Source organism: Panthera leo, chromosome A3 (genome assembly GCF_018350215.1).
Source record: "Panthera leo isolate Ple1 chromosome A3, P.leo_Ple1_pat1.1, whole genome shotgun sequence".
Classification (NCBI taxonomy): domain Eukaryota; kingdom Metazoa; phylum Chordata; class Mammalia; order Carnivora; family Felidae; genus Panthera; species Panthera leo.
In genome coordinates this window covers 64919626-64937072 of record NC_056681.1, presented here as the reverse complement: position 1 = coordinate 64937072, position 17447 = coordinate 64919626, and the positions used below count along the sequence as shown (strand labels likewise).

The 17447-nt window shown below is 39.7% G+C and overlaps 1 protein-coding gene across 7 annotated transcripts in view; it reads left to right on the top strand.

Moving 5' to 3' along the window:
• Positions 1-16041, top strand: part of SRBD1 (S1 RNA binding domain 1) — a 204855-nt gene extending 188814 nt beyond the window's left edge. For 5 of the 7 annotated variants that reach the window (XM_042932178.1, XM_042932177.1, XM_042932180.1 and 2 more), the window contains 2 exons: positions 4957-5141; positions 8636-8951. In XM_042932178.1, the coding sequence (XP_042788112.1) occupies positions 4957-5141; positions 8636-8925 (475 nt within the window). In that variant the 3' untranslated portion in view covers positions 8926-8951. Of the gene's footprint in view, positions 1-4956; positions 5142-8635; positions 8952-8973; positions 9017-13368; positions 14064-15927 lie in introns of those variants that run through there. The other 2 variants (XR_006200646.1, XM_042932179.1) reach the window with 2 other exon arrangements.
• Positions 16042-17447: the final 1406 nt, after the last annotated feature.

The following is a 17447-nucleotide window of genomic DNA, read 5'->3' as shown; positions in this document are numbered from 1 at the left end:
GCTAATTCCCTCTACTAAATTGCTAAAATAAAATAAAACAGCTTTCTAAGGATATGTTCTCTACAGACAGTTAATGCAGTGTGCATGCCATGTCCAGTTTCTATGCATGTATACCAGATCTTTGAAAAAGAAGGAAACATTTGAAGTTCTTCAGAAGTTAGAAGCAGGTAATAGTGTGATGCTTCTAAACCAAGTCTTTTGGAAGACAAACTGCTTCTTAGTCTATGACAGCTCCTTTTCAATTGCTCTTGTTTTTTGTTTTTATTTCTGCCACTCATAGATGCAGGGGGGTGTTCAGATGCAGGGTTTGTTCAGATGCAAGAGGTGCTCCAAAGACACGCCAACTGATACCAAGCCAGTGCCGCCGAAGATGCCCCTGGCTGCCTCCTGGATAGCCCCATACCATTTAAAACTCTACTCTTAGATAAAAGTCCGTAAGGGCTTTCAGAGCAATTCCTGTATCCTTTCTTGAAAGGGTTACATTTTTTAAAAGTTTATCTGCAGGCCTCAGAAGCCAGTTGGCTGTAAGTTCTTGTGAAAAAATTGCTTGCGGTAAGTTTCTCTGGTTGATCACATGCTAAGAAAAACCACTGAAGGGTTATCTTCAGTTACCTACCAGCTTCTCCAATACAGTAGATTCTGTGGGCCTCTCCCTAAACGCACTCTACTTGAATTTACCATTACTCATGGATTTTGCACCAGCAAAGAGTTTTAAGGATTTTGGCCCAGTTCAGTGTCTCAGTTTAACACAGAGGTTAGACGATTAATGATTAAGGTGCAACTCACATTGCTGCCCCTTTGACATGGCTGCTGACACAGCAGATGCGATAAAGCCAGCACCCTCCCTCCAAGCTGAACTAAGCGTGTACTGCTGTGTGCCCACCTGTGTAGATGCAGCTCCTGTAGGTAGTGTGAAAGGAGTCCCGGGTCTTTCTTTTCTGCCACAGTGGAACTTATAGTTGGTCTTTAATATTAAGAGCAGTACATTTGAAAATACACATAGAACCTGTGGTATTGGCATAAAAAATTATTTCTGAACTTTCATTTGTGTCCCACCACTTACTCTGCAATCATAGTTAGAATGTCGGGCTTTCTCCTAGAGTACAAGCTCTCCTTTTAAATCACTGAACATCTCCCTGAATTACAAATCACGGCCTGCTTTGTCTGTACCTACTCACTTACAAAATGACCGTGCTCTTGCATTTTATGTTTTGTTTACTGATAAAATTGCAACTGAGTCAAACGAATGGATAAAAATAAACCAGTACTAAAGTCTCTTGGAAATGTTGAGAGTGGACAGATGACTTCAGGCCCTCAGCCCTTGCAGCCTGGCTCTTTGCGAAATTGCGAAGCCTGTGTGTTGGGCCCACACACAGGCCAGGAGCCTGTTGCTAAGAGCAAGTTGTTTTTAAAGCAACCGACTTGCATCACCATGGTTCTCCTGTGCTCCGTGGAGTGCCTTGGTGCTTTAATGCCACAACGCCAGTCCCCGGCTCCCGAACTGAACTGATATATCTGAAGTCTTACGAGTCTCAAGAATTTCTTATTCTTTGGGGGAAAATCTTGCAAAGATTAACTCTGTGAGAGGAAAACCCTTGAGTATGTAACAAGTTTCTGTTGCAGATATCAGCGATTTTAGGTTATATAAGCATTCTGCTTGAAAAACAAGCATCATCTCTGCTGCAAGGTCTGTGTTTTAACTTTGTGCAGATGTGCGCTAAAAGAACATGATGTGCTTATTTGTTGCATTTATGCTACTTTCTTACTTTACTTAAGTAAGATGGATGAAATTTCATATTAAATAAAAACAGCAGCTCTGACGGCAGTCCTTAGCAAACTGAAAAGCCTTCCAAAGACAGTGGAGAAAATGACACTGTGACTTTAATAACTCATTCACGTTTGAGAGAATTGTCTACATAAATGCATGTATGTAATAATTTCTGTGTGGGATTTATCAGTATTAGCTGTCTCATGTGTAAAACTAATCTGCCATTAAATCATGTTGGTGAAATGTTACCAGAAGTATTATGTTTTATATATAGCCCTTATTTTGACATGACTGCAGTTATAAACAGAAACACGCTGATGTGTATGGCATGAAACTCCAGTCAGTGAAAATGGCTGTGTGGCCTTGGGCAAATTATTTAACTTCCCTGAACCTTAGTTTTCCTTTTCTGTGTGATAGGACACCTAGCCTTTAGGATTATTGTCAGGATTAAATGAGGACATCGATCGAGCACTTGCATAATTCCTGGCACTTACTTGTTAGTACACGTTCACCTCCTTTCTGTGTTCCAAGCTTCATAAAAGGCAGTGTGTTTTTATATGGTATTTTTGAGACAGAAAGTACTTTGTATTGAGTATTACTTAGCCTATCCAGTTCTAAAATGAAACTTTGTATTACATGTTACTTACCACATTCAACTCCAGGGTGAAAATTCAGAATATGTAGAATAAATTTTTCTTAGGCTATTTAAAGAACACATATTTATTGAATGATTACCAACTGTAAAACATTGTTTCCTATCATTTACAGTTGAATGTATTTGAAATCCAGGAGGGGAGCAATCAGTCTGAATGCTATATTCCCAGTTCATTTTACAGTCCCTCTCCCCCTTTTGTTTGCTATTTTTCCTTTTTCATCAACCCTGTTGTAACTTTAAGAAAGTTGTCAAAATAAAGTAGCATTTGACTTTGTTCCATAGTCATTTAAAAATAGGATTGATCAATACGAAACATTAGCCAGGAGCACAATTTGGTACTTTTTTATTGATTTCAGTTACCAGTGCCCTCGGGCTTCTGGTGTGAGAATGAAAATGATATATGAAATATGCACCCAGGTTAAACAGACTAATTTTCTTTTTACATCTGCAACCACTATAAACAGAATTCTTTATATGGAAGTGGCTTTGGAAGCAGTTTAGTCTCACACGCATGGGCACGCGCATGTACACACACACATGCGCACACACACACACACACACACACACAACCTTAAGACTCCAAGCAGCCTCCTAAGCCAGTGTTTTTGTTATTGAGGTCAAGACTTGTACAGTGCTTTGGAAATTTTCTGCCATTTAGTTACTTTTATTAATTATAAAATGCCATTCAAAGTTATAGATTTACAGACCATGAATCTGCTTTGGCATCTTAATGGTGATTATAAGCCAGAATCTTGAGGATTTGAAAGATGTTCTACTAAATAACTAGTTACAGACCAATCAAGCCAAGAGGATAAATACTGGGGAAGCCTGCTCAGCAGGGCATATGCGTCATTTAGAAAGTTGTGCACAAAAGTTGGCTGTGGGCAGAAGTTGTCGTAGGTCAGCTGTCCCATCAGTCAGCTTCAGCAGCTGTTCCCTGTCACCAGGGCCCTTATGTGCTACTGCCTGTCCAACAGCACCAGCGGATACTGGCTACCTCTCTGGTGGGCTGGAGAAGCCATGGACACACACACTTACAGTGTAGGTCTCACTGGCCACCAGCTTGGACAGCGACCAAGCACCAATTCCTTGGTCTTTCATTAGACCATTCACCAAGATCTACTCTCTAGAGAATTAGTTGGATTTTGGGGAATCTATCTGTTTTTCAACAAAAATATAGCCATGGGAATATAGAAAGATGGCACATTTGGGCCCAAAGAGATGCCCTCAGTGAGAGATGAGAGAGCTTTCTCCACCAGGTGCCAGATGATCAGTACCACATGATCACTGAAGAGGCTTTTCTGGTTGAACACAACAATGCAGAACGAGACTGGAAATGACAAGTATTCCTTTTGTGATAATGCAGCACCCTGCCAAATGGGATACATCCCAATTCTGATTATAGACAAGCCTCCAACAGTTTTTTTTTTTTCCCTTCTTGTGTTCCAGAAACATCCTTAGAGGAAAGGATTTGAGGGCATTAGTATCACTATCTGTCTGATTACTGTGTTGACATTTTTAAAGTGCCATTAATCATAGGAAATGGAACTTAATGATGTTGAAAAATACCCAGCCAAGAACTGTCAAGAAAGTTAGCTACGGCCCAATATTCAGATGAAACTGAAGGGGGTAATTCCTTAACCCTTTGCTTTTTTCTTAATTATTACTGAACTTGGAAGCTAAGTAATTGAGAGGCAGCAAATAAGGGAATGCTAAACATAGCAAAGGGAAATTGAGAAAGACAGGTATTTTTATTTTGTAAATATTGCAACTACAATTTATACAGCATATGACAATAATATTCATCTTAAGATGATGTAATTGAGATCTTACTTGCCTATACCCCTTCCATTTTGTAAGAAAGTTATTTTTTCTTTTTGATATCTCCTCCCATATTTTTTCTGTGGACTCAATACTTAATATACTTGATATAATCTATTCCGTGTGAAGCTTGACTAGCGATGAGATTTGAGAATTCGTAGGCTGACAGTATACCTGCACAGGTAACACTGCCGTCCTGGGGCCACAAAAGTAAAAAGCAGTGATACGGCATATGAAAAGAATAATTCATTTGTCAAAAGCTGGCAGTTCTTACTGGATATTTTGCTGGATTTTGATAGCATCAGTTCTTGCTTGCCTGTTAGCGAATTTAAATTCAAATAAGTGTTCCTAACTCAAATTTAGGAAACATGAGGTAAACTGAGGTATCCTTACTTAGAAAATATATATGACACTAAACTCTAATGAACATTACACTGTAAAGTGTTTCTGATCCTGATTTTGAGCAGGTGCTTCATTGGGAAACAGCACAAGAACCTAAATTTATCGCCTCCTCTTTTTTTTTTTCCAAGATAGATCATTCATCATAGCACGGGACACATAATAGATATTCAATCAAGACTGATTGATTGGTTGATTAATGGTACATGGATCTGACATGAATGAATTTTAGGGTGATCTCTTTGAAAAATAAGTAATATTTGGAAAATAAGTAATACTATTAATAAGTGTTGGGCTTTTTTTGTCCCTGCAGGTTTTTGTCATTCATCAGAGGGACGCTGTATGAGATTGGAAAGCCTGAAATGGAGCAAAAAATAAATTCGTTCCTTGAAAAGGAGGGCATAGAGAAAATTGCAGAAAGTTTGCAAACAACAGTTCACACCTTACAGGTCATCATAGATGGTCTCAGCCAGCCTGAGAGCTTTGACTTTCGAACAGGTAAATAATTAAACGTGAATAACAGCACCTTTTACTTGTATAGCTCACGTTATCTCCCGTGGCCCTCACAACAAACCTCTGCCATAAGCAAAAACGGATATTATTCTCCATTCTGTACGTGTGGAAACTAAAGCACAGTGACCTTTCTTCAAAGTCATTGCAGGTAGTTAGTATCCAGAGCCAAAGCTAGAAGCCCTGTCTTCCCACTCCTTATCCCATGCTTATTTTCCATCACACTAGACTTAAATGCATCACACACTGGCTGCTGTGTGCATGGAGGCACACATTTTTCATAATCCTTTTGTAAGCTGTTATCTCGTAGGAGCCAGAAGTCCAAGGTGAGGCATTCAGTTCATAAACTAAAAAGTGAATCTTCTTCCTAAATTACAGCCTTCCAGGTTACTGGATTCTGTGTCAGCGAACACACTGAACAAATAAGATACTATCTCTCTGTTGATTTTCCTTCTAATTAAAAGTGCTCTCAGTTTTCAGCATAGGTAGATGGTGAGGGAACAGCCATAGTTGTTGAGAGCAATGACCCGATGAAAAAGAATTAAGGGATCAAGTGACCTACTTCCTAAAGAAGTTTGAATAGGAAGCACAGATTTAAATGAATCTGTACTTGTATCATAACCAGTTTTATGACACCATGTTTAGGGCCTGACTCTTTTCAGTCTGAGTTAGGCTCTGTTGAGGGGGTTAGACATGCTTCTTTGAAAAGGTTTAAAGGAGTTTAAAAACACACCCAATAAGGGGTGCCTGGCTGGCTCAGTCGGAAAAGCAAGTGACTCCTGATCTCAGGGTTGTGAGTTCAAGCCCCACATTGGGTATAGAGCTTACTAAAAAATAAATAAACTTAAAAAAGAAGAAAAACTCACCCAGTGAGTTATACTATTCCCTCAACTTTTCTGTAAGTCAGAAATTACTTTTTTTTTTTTTAAGTTAGAGAAAAAATACACAGTAAGATGTATGACAAAAATGTAGGAGACCCCAGGGTGGTCCGTCCAAAGTGGATGTTTCAGTAGACAGATCCACCTTCATTTGGAGTCCTGATGTCCTTGTATGTGAATTCTCTGTTGTTTAGCAGGATACCAGGGAGAGCAGCAGTTCTCAAACCTGGTGGGATACGAGGCTGGTATGCCTAGGACCACCACATATAGAAGACTGGGAACTATTCTCTCTCTAGCTGCAGGCCTCCTGTACTGGGTTTTCTTGTCCGTCTTCATTTTTCTGTCTTGGTGTCGATTGCTCCATTATCCTAGTTACATTGTAGACTAAGTGCAAAGATCGACATTCAGATTATATGGTTCAATTAAACAACCAGCTGCTAAGTAGAGGTCCTCACCTTGTCATGCCCTTAGTGAGCAGAAAACCTGGGCTCTGGACCAAGCTTACCAGTTACTGCAGTGTTTTATCAGTGTGACAAGTGAAATTTCAAATAAGTCTCTTTTAAACTCACTTTGGAATTGACCTTTGCCCTAGTGTAAGTCACAATTCTCAAAATGTCTGAAAACTTTTATTTTAATACTAAAAATATCCCCAAGAGGGAAGGCAAACAGTCATACTTGAGAAGAGGCAGTTAGTATGTTGGATATTTCCTCATTACAGTATTTATAAATGTTACATTTTTCTTTTCTCCGTCTTCTCAAAAATATTCCCTTCCTTGAGGCCACATTCTTTCCCTGTACCCATCCCGTCTTCTATTTTCTCAGCGGCGTGATCAGTTCTATTTCTGTTAACACTCTGGTTGCTAGTTAGTTCCTATAATTGGGTTTGTCAGAAGCAGCCCAGTGACAGGAGACTGACTATGTAGGCTTGGCCATCAAAGTGTTAATGTTTGCCTGGTACATGGAGGATTTTCTGATTTCTCAGTGGCCCAGGCTGTCTTCAGGAACATGTTAAGTAGTTCCTGACTCTGATTTTCCATGCAAAATTAAACTAAGCAGCTGATCAGGAACCCTTGGGGAATCTGTGGCAGCTGAACCTCTGTAAGAAAAAAGAATTTCCAAGCATAAAAACAACGCCTGTGAGACCTCAAGACCATCCTACCTCTGATCCTGATCAATGACTCAGTTTCACTTTGCTTTGACACAGTCGCTGCCCAGTGTAATATTACAACAGGTTTCTTGCTTCTGGAATCCACTGCTTCGGTGTCAGGGGAAAATCTAAAGAATCAATTCATTTTTGCATATTCCTTTTTTATGAGGAAAATGAGATTTGAGGTTTAAAGAGGGCTTTTTTGTTTTACAGGCAAAAGGTAAATTAAAAAAAGAAAAACAAACTTGATTTCAGGATGGTTGGACTGGGGGAGGGGAACCAAGAGGTGGCCAGTTGTTAGTACAACTGTAAAGGATAGCTTTAACAAGTAATCAGGATCAAGCCAACAGCTGTGGAGGAAAAGGAAGTGGGATGGGTGGAGGGAAAATGAGGCCTTGGTAAAAGGAGATCCAAGCATAGAATGTTCTTTGTTATTAGAATCAACATTCAGTAATCCTAGGAAAGGGGGCCAAGAAGAGCATGGGAAAATGGAATCCACAGATAACCCCAGAGTCCCACTTAGACTTTTATTTCTACCCTTCTCCCTCATGAAACCTCTGTTGTTGTTTTTGTTTTGTTTTTACTAGAGCCATGATTCCTTGGCACGCTTAATACCCACTTTTTGGGAGGACGGTGTTAACGAACACTGTACACATACACCGGGGCGAACAAGAAAAGAGGGCTGTGAGGAACTTGAGAGCAGAGATCTGTGTGTCTTCATCTTTGTAGCTCTAGCACCCAGCAGAGTGTGTGGACAGGAGCTGATATATGTTTGATGAGTTGAATTGAAGGAGGAGAAAGAAGATTAGGTACTGGCCGATCTGGGTTTCCGAGCTATAGATAGTCAAGAATCTATTAAGTTTTTGATTGGGTAAATATATTCAAAATGGAGGGAAATTGATTCCTGAATCCCAGATTCATGGAGGGAAATGAGAGAGGAGAGCATTTTAATTTCATCTACACTTGACCAAATGTTGACATACTTTCTACCACCTGTAACCAGTTTGAGAATTCAGGAACTGGGGGGAAAACTCCCCATCTTCTGTCAGGGAAGATCTTACTTTTCTCAGTGTTTGTCATTTGGCCTTGTATATTCATTGAACAAAGATGTTTTCCTATCACCTCCTCATAAAAAGGAACACAAGACCGTCTATTCTTCTCGGTCCTTGTGTGTACTGCTAATGTTTGCATGTTAGCAAGATAGAGTTTGGAGGGAAAAAAGTGTTCAGGTAAATTCTCCTGACCGTTCCTACTATGCGAATGCTGCTTCTCCAGCTGAGATACATTTTCCCTGAAGGCAGGCCTGCGTTTCAGCTTCTTTCGTGGCCCCTCTCAATGCTTACTCCTGGTCCAGCATGTAACTGACACGTGGTAAATACTTATTTACTAATGCATATTGTGTCTAGGAGGTACAGGACCTACTATTTACGCTGTCTTTTTTTCCTGTTTCCTTGTAGATTTTGATAAACCTGATTTCAAGAGAAGCATAGTCTGCTTGGAAGACCTGCAGGTTGGGACAGTTCTCACAGGCAAAGTCGAGAATGCCACTCTGTTTGGAATTTTTGTAGATATAGGAGTGGGGAGATCAGGGCTGATTCCCATACGAAATGTAACAGAAGCAAAACTTTCTAAAACAAAGAAGAGAAGGAGTCTTGGACTGGGCCCTGGAGAAAGAGTGGAAGTCCAAGTACTCAACATTGACATCCCCCGATCTAGGATTACTCTGGACCTCATTCGGGTGTTGTGAGTGTCGTACTAAAAGTCAAATACTGATTTTATTTCCTCATTTCTACAGGTGGGCAAGAATAAGTCAGATGTTTGTGAATTCTGGGTAGCAGGTGAGAAAGAATTCACTCAATATCAGAAGTATTTTTCAAACGCTTTCCTTATTTTTCTTTCTGAATAAATAGAAAAGTAACAGCTCAATTTCTTTCCCCTTAAAGAAAACAACTAATAGACATCCTTATGGTCTTTACTTAGTAATGATTTTTTGACCCAAATCTTATTTTTTGTACTTCATCTTAGACTCCTTTTGCATTTTGTATAACAAATTGTTTCATTTCTACTTGCCAGCTTGCCTTGCTGGACTTGTATGGAATTGCTTTCTTCATCTGAATTGTACGATGTTTCTTGACATAGAAGGATGGGCAGTGTTTCGCCCTCCCTTTTTTACAGATTTTTTTAAATCAGGTCTTTTGGACTTGATTCATGATTTTCTCTTGCCAAGTAAATAAAAAATAGGCCAATTAGATCCTGATGTGTTCATAACCATCAAGTGAATGGCTCAAAACATTTCTGAGAAGGATATATGTATCAACCCCTACAATAAAGTTCTGTGGCTGGTGATCTTGTTTTTGTTATGTTAACTCAGTGAATGACCTAGGAGTACATCTTGATTAAAGATGTGGCACATATGGGAAGCCTCTGGAAATTGGAAGGATGGCATTCGGTTTGACTTTGCTTAACACAGAAGGGTATATATTCTTTCTTAAGCATTCAGATTAAACTTCAAAGGGGGGAAGAAATGGCCTTCCTAAAGACTGACTATAGATCAGGTATGAAGGGGCAAGAAAAACAAGTAGATAAAGCAAGTGACTCTTAACTCTGTTTTTGTTCAGTGGAGATGGTGAGTATTAGCATGCCCATTCAGGGTCAATATTGTTTAAATAGAGCCCATACTAGACTGGTGTTTTGTCCATTCTGGCTGCTCTGGCTGATTTGCTTAATGGAGTCATTTGCATGACTGAATGAATACCTGGTTTTCTCCATGTGTAATGAGTGGAAGATGGTTCCTAAAGAGGGTAACCAGTCCTGCGCTTATTGCCTGGAACAGTCCTAGTAAATACTCATTTGTCCTGGTATGATTTTTCATAGTGCTTCTTTTTTATTCCCAAACTGTCCCATTGTGCATAATAAGTCATATGATCACCTTAGTAATACAGTCCCTTACAAAGTGGTAAATTGGACTGCATTTATTGATAGTTCTGCCTGGTAGTTTGCCAGTCTCAAAATATGCAGTCTTCCAACTGTTGTACATAGATTTTTTTAAGGCAGTAGGTCCCTTAAAAGTTGTATAACTGAAGGCCTGTTTTCCTGACAGTTTCATTTCTGAAATGCTTTTCTCTCTGTTACTGGTCTTTAAGAGACAATGGATCTTAATGTTGTACTTTAAGTTGACCTTCCTACTCCTTCCAGTGTTCTTCCTGGTTCATAATTTGTAGATCAGTGATGAGTGATATGCACCCAAAGAGTCTTATTCTGAAGCCTGCAATGTAATTTTTAAAAAAATGCTTTTTTTTTTAAATTGAAGCATAATTGGCATATAACATCATATTAGTTTCAGGTGTACAACATGATTTGATATTTGCATATATTTCAAAATGATTACCATAATAAATCTGGTTAACATCTATCACCATATATGGTCAAACAGATGCTTTTGGGGAAGAGGTCCTCTCCTTGGCCACTTTAAATGCAGGAACCAGAGCATTTGAAGCATCTCTGTTGACCTGGTAGCTAAGCCTTTGTAGACACAAGAAGAGCTTGATATTGAACTGGGTTGCGTGGCTGGTCCTTTCCAGCCCAAACATGGTGGAAGCTCTATAAGGCCTACACTGGGAAAAGTGGGGCATGTCTCATTCATCATGTACCCCTAGAAAGTAGCATGGCGCTTGGTGGTCAGTATGTTCAACTAATCCTAGTCCCTATCCTACTGATAATCCACAATGTGACTTTGAGCTGGTATCTTTACTTCTCTGGGCCTCCTTTTCCCAAGTTTAAAATGGGCATGATTGTAATAAAGCATTAATTCTCCCAAAATTTATTGGTGGCCTCCTGACACTGACCATACAGTTATGATGGGAAAATAGACCTTATCCCTGCCCTTATGGAGCTTAGAGTCTATTGAGGAAAAAAAGAATCTTTAATTGAGAAATCACATGCAAATATAAAGTTACATTGAGGATAAGCAATATGATAGCTAGCATGTAATAGAGTGGTTTACTTAGTCAGAAATGTCAAAAAATGTTTCGGAGGGGTTTCACTGAAATGTGAAAGGTGTCCAGAAGTTAACTAGATAGATATTTTGCTGACCTTAACAAGAGTTGTTTCTGATAAATGGTAGGGGTGAGAGCCTGATGGGATTGGTAAATAGTGGGAGGAGTTATATTGGGGATTTTGAATATAGACAATTTGTTCAGGAGGTTTGGCTGTCAAGCGAGAAGAGAAATCATATCGTGGTTGGCAGGGGAAAATGGAGTCCAGAGAGAGTTTTTGTATTTTTTTAAGAAGAAATAATAATATGTACAAATGGAAATGAGCTAGTAAAACAGGAAAATTTGAGACGGGAGACCGAGAGGAATCGCTGGAATGCTACCCTTGAGTAGATGAGACTGGGTGGGATCTAGTACACAGTGACTGGTCTGAAATAGGAATACAGACAGTGTGTCCATCTTAACAAGAGAGAAGATTGCATGGGCCCAGACATAGGGAGGAGGACGTGATGATGGAAGCTCATAGAAGGTCTCCTTGGGTCACTTCTATTTCTCTCATTGAAATAAAAAGGAAGGTCATCATAGGAGCCTGAAGATCAGGGGTAAAGAGAGTTGGAGGTGTGAGAAGAAAGGAAAAGGAAAGAAAAGGATGAAAAGAGTGAAAAGCCTAGGGAAATAGAGTGTGACTTCCAGTCAATGTTAAATGTTCCACTGCAGGTTAAGGGTCAGGCAAATGGAAGATCAGTGCACTTGCTTATATAATTTTCTTCCACCACATCAGCTGGATGGGCACAGGTGGTGAGGTGGATCTAATCAGGTTTGGGAGTTTGCCAAGTGAGTAAAATGGAGAGAAGAGCAAGGAAGTTGAGGGAATGTGGACAAAGAAATTGTTGACCATGGAATTTAAACTCCTTAAGAAAGAGTGTAATGGGAAAATGAGGGGCAGTGAAAAAGCACAGAATTAATGATTGTAGGTCCTGATGGAGTTGGAGGAATGTTAGAGTGGAGGTAACAGAGGACATAATGGGCGAAAGAGTGGCCATCAGCAGTGGGAAGCTTAACTTTGAAGTTACAGCTTTCAGGGTTGCAGTGCTTGGTAATTATAAAAAGGGGAGGGGATGATCACAGGAATAGGTAGCAGCGGTAGAAGACCAAGGATAAGATCATTAGAAAAGAGAAAGTCAAGGGGCTCCTGAGTGACTAGTGGATTAAGCAGCCAACTCTTGATTTCAGCTCAGGTCATGGTTTGTGAGTTTAAGCCCCTCACTGGGCTCTGTGCTGGCAGTATGGAGCCTGCTTGAGATTCTCTCTCGCTTGCTCTCTTGCTTGCTCGCGCTCTCTCTCTGCACCTCCCCTGCTCACTCTCACGTGCTCTCTCTCTCAAAATAAATAAACATTAAAAAGAGGAAGTCAGGGAATTGAACCTTCAGGAAGAATTATCTATGTGGATAATGATTTTAGGAGGCTGTCACAGTAATGCAGGCATAAAATAATGGTGGCTTGGACAAGAATGTTAGTGGTAGAAATGGTGAGGAGTGGTGGGATTCTGGATATATTTGGAAGATGAACACAGAGCCAAACAGGATTTCCTGGTGTATTGGATATAAGATGTAAGACAGACTGGAATCTAGGATGGTTTTTGGCCTAAGCAACCAGAAGGATGAAATTGTTATCTACTGACATAGAGAAGACTGTGTTGGATGGTTTGGGTGAAGGACTTTATTTTGGACCAGTTGAGTTTGAGATCCTTACTAGACATCTAAGTGGAGATGCCAAATAAGCAGTTGGCTCTTTCAGGCTCTTTCTGAAGTTCAGGGAAGAGAGCTGGGCTGGAAGTGTCAGTTGGTAATCGGCAGCATAAAACTGTACTAACAGCCCCAAACTGAATAAGATTACCAGTGGGTATAAATTCTTTGAACATCTCCCTAAGGGCAGGAATTTGTCTTGTCATGGCAGGGCCTGCCTAGATGCCTATTCAGAATTCTCCCCCTCTTCCTTACTAAAAGAATTCTGATTTGAGGGGGGCGATAATGTGACTAATGGACACGGATGTGGCTCTGTGGTGTAGTTCTGGCCAGTGAGTGTAGGCAAAAGTCATGGGGTGGGATTCTAGAAAGGCTAGAAACAGTGGGTGTCAGGACCAGCTATCATACTTTTCTTATCCGGTACCCTTGCCCTCCTTCCTGCTTGGAGTGCAGACAGAATGCCGGAAGTGCTGGAGGTCAGACAGTGACAAACACTCAATAGCGACTGCTGGACAGAAAGATAGAAAGTTCCTGAATCCATCTTGGCATTGTAGAGTCACACAACAGTCCTGAACTGCCTACTCTGGACTTCACGTTAGGTGAGAAAAATAAAAGTTTTATTCATTTAAGCTATTGAGGGGGCAGGGGAAGGTTTAGAGCAAAGTATATTCCATAATATATATCTGTGTTGTGCCGTACTTAAATACCCTATATTTAATACCAGCATGTGACAGGTACTCAATAAATGTTGATTGGATGAGTACATACCTAATAAAAGAGTTTAATAAAAATAGTTGAATATAAAATGTTCTCTAAAATCCAGTTTTCCTTACTCATGTTAGACAATATGATGGAATAAACAGTTCCCATTTATTACAACAACACACTGTAAAATATCTAGAAATAATCTTACAATGTACAAGATCAGTGTGAACAAAATGTGTAAAGCTTTACTAATGAATATAAAATAAAAGCAGAAAGCATGAAGGCATACCGTGTTCCTGGATTGGAAGACATGGTATTGTAGAAAAATGAGTCCTCCAAAAATTATTATATATGTCTACTTTTGGCAGAAATCTAGTTATTCTAATCAGCTTTGCTTTTGTTTGTATGTGTATTTAAATTTAAGCTAAAAATTAAACTTATTTCAGGGCGCCAGGTGGCTGAGTTGGTTGAGCATCCGACTTTTGATTTCACCTCAGGTCATGATCTCACAGTTTGTCAGTTTGAGCCCCACAGTGGGCTCTGTGCTGATGGCGCAGAGCCTGCCTGGGATTCTCTTTCTCCCTCTCTGTCTGCCCCTCTCTTTCTCTCAAAAATTAAAAAAAAAAAAAAATTTTTTTTACAGTTTAATTAAAAAATATTAAACTTATTTGGAAGAATATGTAAAAAAAATTCAAAACAATACCTTAAAAGAATAATATGAGGGAATAATATGAGGGAATTTGTCCTTCCAGATATAAAATATAGTCAAGAGCTGCCATAATTTAAACAGTATGGTAATAGCACAGGAGATAAACAAAACGGTAGAATAACCAATTCAAAATCAGTGGGGATTTGGGGGGCCTGGATGGGTCAATCCATTAGGCAGCTAACTCTTGATCTCAGCTTAGGTCTTGATCTCAGAACCATAAGTTCAAAGCCCACATTGGGCTCCTCCCTGGGTGTGAAGCCTACTTTAAAAAAACAAAAACAAAATCATTGGAGATTTAGTGTGTGTTAAAAGTGGCATTTCATATTGAGGCAAAATCATATTGACATGCTGTACACAAAAATAAATTCCAGATGGGTTAAACCCAGATAAAATTGTAAAAGAACTATAAGCAAACATAGAAGAAAGAGCTTTAAGAAGTGATTGAACAGCCATGGTTGTAGAATGCAAGAAAAAATAGAACATGGGCCTATAGACCTAAAAGTCCATTTAGAAGACATTTATTGGATACCTCCATGAGATCCCATGCCAGGTACTGGAGACAAAAGATGAATATGATATCTTTTGAGGATGTCTGCAGCCATGGGGAGTTGGAATTTAAACTGCGGCACAGAATATTTTAAGTTAAATATCATGGGCGGTTTGGAGTTAAGCCTGGCTGCTATCTACTTCAGAATATGGTGTCATCCCATCTCATTTGCAGCCAAAAGACCCTTTGGAATACTTGGTTTTGCATTAATGGAGTGCTCATGTTGAGGTGTCTATACCTCTAATCCTGACCTCGGAGTTAGCACTTGTGTTAAAACTAGAGATGGAAACAAGGGACAGAATGGAAAAAACAAAAATACGTATTTAGTCAGTCTTGTCATTTTGGCTTCCTGCCTGAAATCAGTCATAATGAGTTGGATTTAAATAACAGATCATGGAGAACTTCAGAATGACTGGGCTCATTGCCAAAGCAGTCTGTTCCACAGGAAGAAAGATATAGATTTCTTCCCACTCACTCATTTTATATGGTGAGGATGATTCTGTGCGTGGAGGCTGAGTTTATTATTTAGAGGCAGAGTAGGATAAGCAGACTCTGGTCCTGTCAGCACTAAAAATTACCTTTTTAGAAATTAAATGTCACCCCCGAAAAGATTCGCTATTCTCTTAGCTCATCTCAAGAATCTAAACAAGGATTATAATCCCCCTCCTCCCCAGTATTTTTAAGGAGAAACGTCTATCCCAGAAGAGAGGAAATAAATTATCAATCTAAATACTGTGGGGAAACCTCTCATGTACTGGAGAATTTGTTACAGCTATATAGTCCATCTCATGTGACAGGTCAATCCTAGCAGAAAAATCTAAAGTTAGAGATGCAGTGTTGAAGGGAGAGATGGGTGAGGGAGGGAGAGCAGTGGAATAGCCCAGCATTGTTTTGTCTCAAGTTTTGAGAGTCTTGTTTTATCTAAGTAATGAGGCCAAATGTAAGTCTCCAGATTTGTTGTAATATTTTGCAAAAGCAGTCAAGTAATAGATGGACAAAAGCCTGCTACTGAAAGCTTCCCACTTCTGATGAACTTTCCACCTCCTTATAGCCAGGCGCACAGTAACTGGGGAGGTTCTCCCCAAGAGAGCAACTCGCCTTTGGATGTCTTTCTCCAGTCCCAGCCATGGTTCTTTGATCACTTGATGACATTTACCCACCTGCTTCCCAGGTTTGAATCTCTTGGCCATGAAGAAGAGAGTGGCACCAGTGAAAGTCACACCTAAGGTTTGTTCAAGTTCTTTGCTTCACAAGGTTAAAAATGATTCCATGAAGCTAAAACTTAATATGCCAGCTGAGTCAAATTTGGTATAATTTGCTACTTGGGTAACCAAAACCACTGAATTTCTGGTAAACCAACAACCTCACTTCACCTATAATGGCACCCTCAGGGAACATCTGAAGGTATTTTGGTCATTTTCTTTTAACTTTATTTTCATTATTTTTCCCAATTGAAAGAGTAATACAAATATTGTCAAAAGTGCAAATAATGAAATACAAAAGCTGGTGAAAAACAAAAATCCCCTGTAATTTGAGGAGTAGCCACCTTTTCTAGTTTATATTTTTTCTCAACTGTTATTCTGTACATAGACTTCTTCATATATAAATATTTTTAACAAATCAGGGTGAGATTATATACACTATACCTTTTTATGATGTAGTACCTACATCTTTCCATGTTAGTACCTACGTATCTACCTTGATATGTTTCATCGTATGTATGTAAATCACTGCGAACAGTTCTGTGGTGAACACCATGGCACATTGTTCTAGTGCTAGTACTCTTTCCAAGTATACACACGTTTCATTGTTCACAGCTATTATGGAAAACCCCATAAAGATAAAGATCATGTAATGAAACTTCCATTTTGGTATGTCTGTCTGTATATTTGTATTGATACTAGGTTAAGATGTAAAATACATTCTTTATTGTGGGTTGAGATTTTTTTTTTAAGTATGAAAACTGAGGGGCGCCTGGGTGGCTCAGTCGATTAAGCACCCAACTCTTGAGTTCAGCTCAGGTCATGATCTCACAGTTGTGAGGTCGAGCCCCACATCGGGCTCCACACTGGGCGTGGAGCCTGCTTAGGATTCTCTATCTCACCCTTTGTCCCTCCCTTGCTTGTGCTCTCTCTCTTTCAAAAAAAAATTTTTTTAAGTATGAAAACCAAGGCTGGGAGGCATCTTTCTCTGTGGAGAAATCATTTCTGCTCTCCTGAACTGAGCATGCTCCCCCTCACCACAGAGCCTGTGTAGGTGTCCTGTCATTCCTCTTGCCCAGAGCAGCCTCCCTTTGTTCTCACCCCCACCCCTTTGGATGTCACCCCAGATGGCATTTTCTCAGAAAAGACTTACTGAACTCCCAGACTAAATCAAGTTCACTTTTGTAGGCTCTCCTTGCACCATGTGATGCAACTTCCCTTCACTTCCTACACACAGTTTATGACTATACATTTATGTATGTGATAATAGCATTTAATTAATATCTTCCTCTGTCGATTGGAAACTCCACCAGGACAGCAACCTTGAATTCCCATCGCTATCCATGATATTGGAACCTTCCCCCCTTTT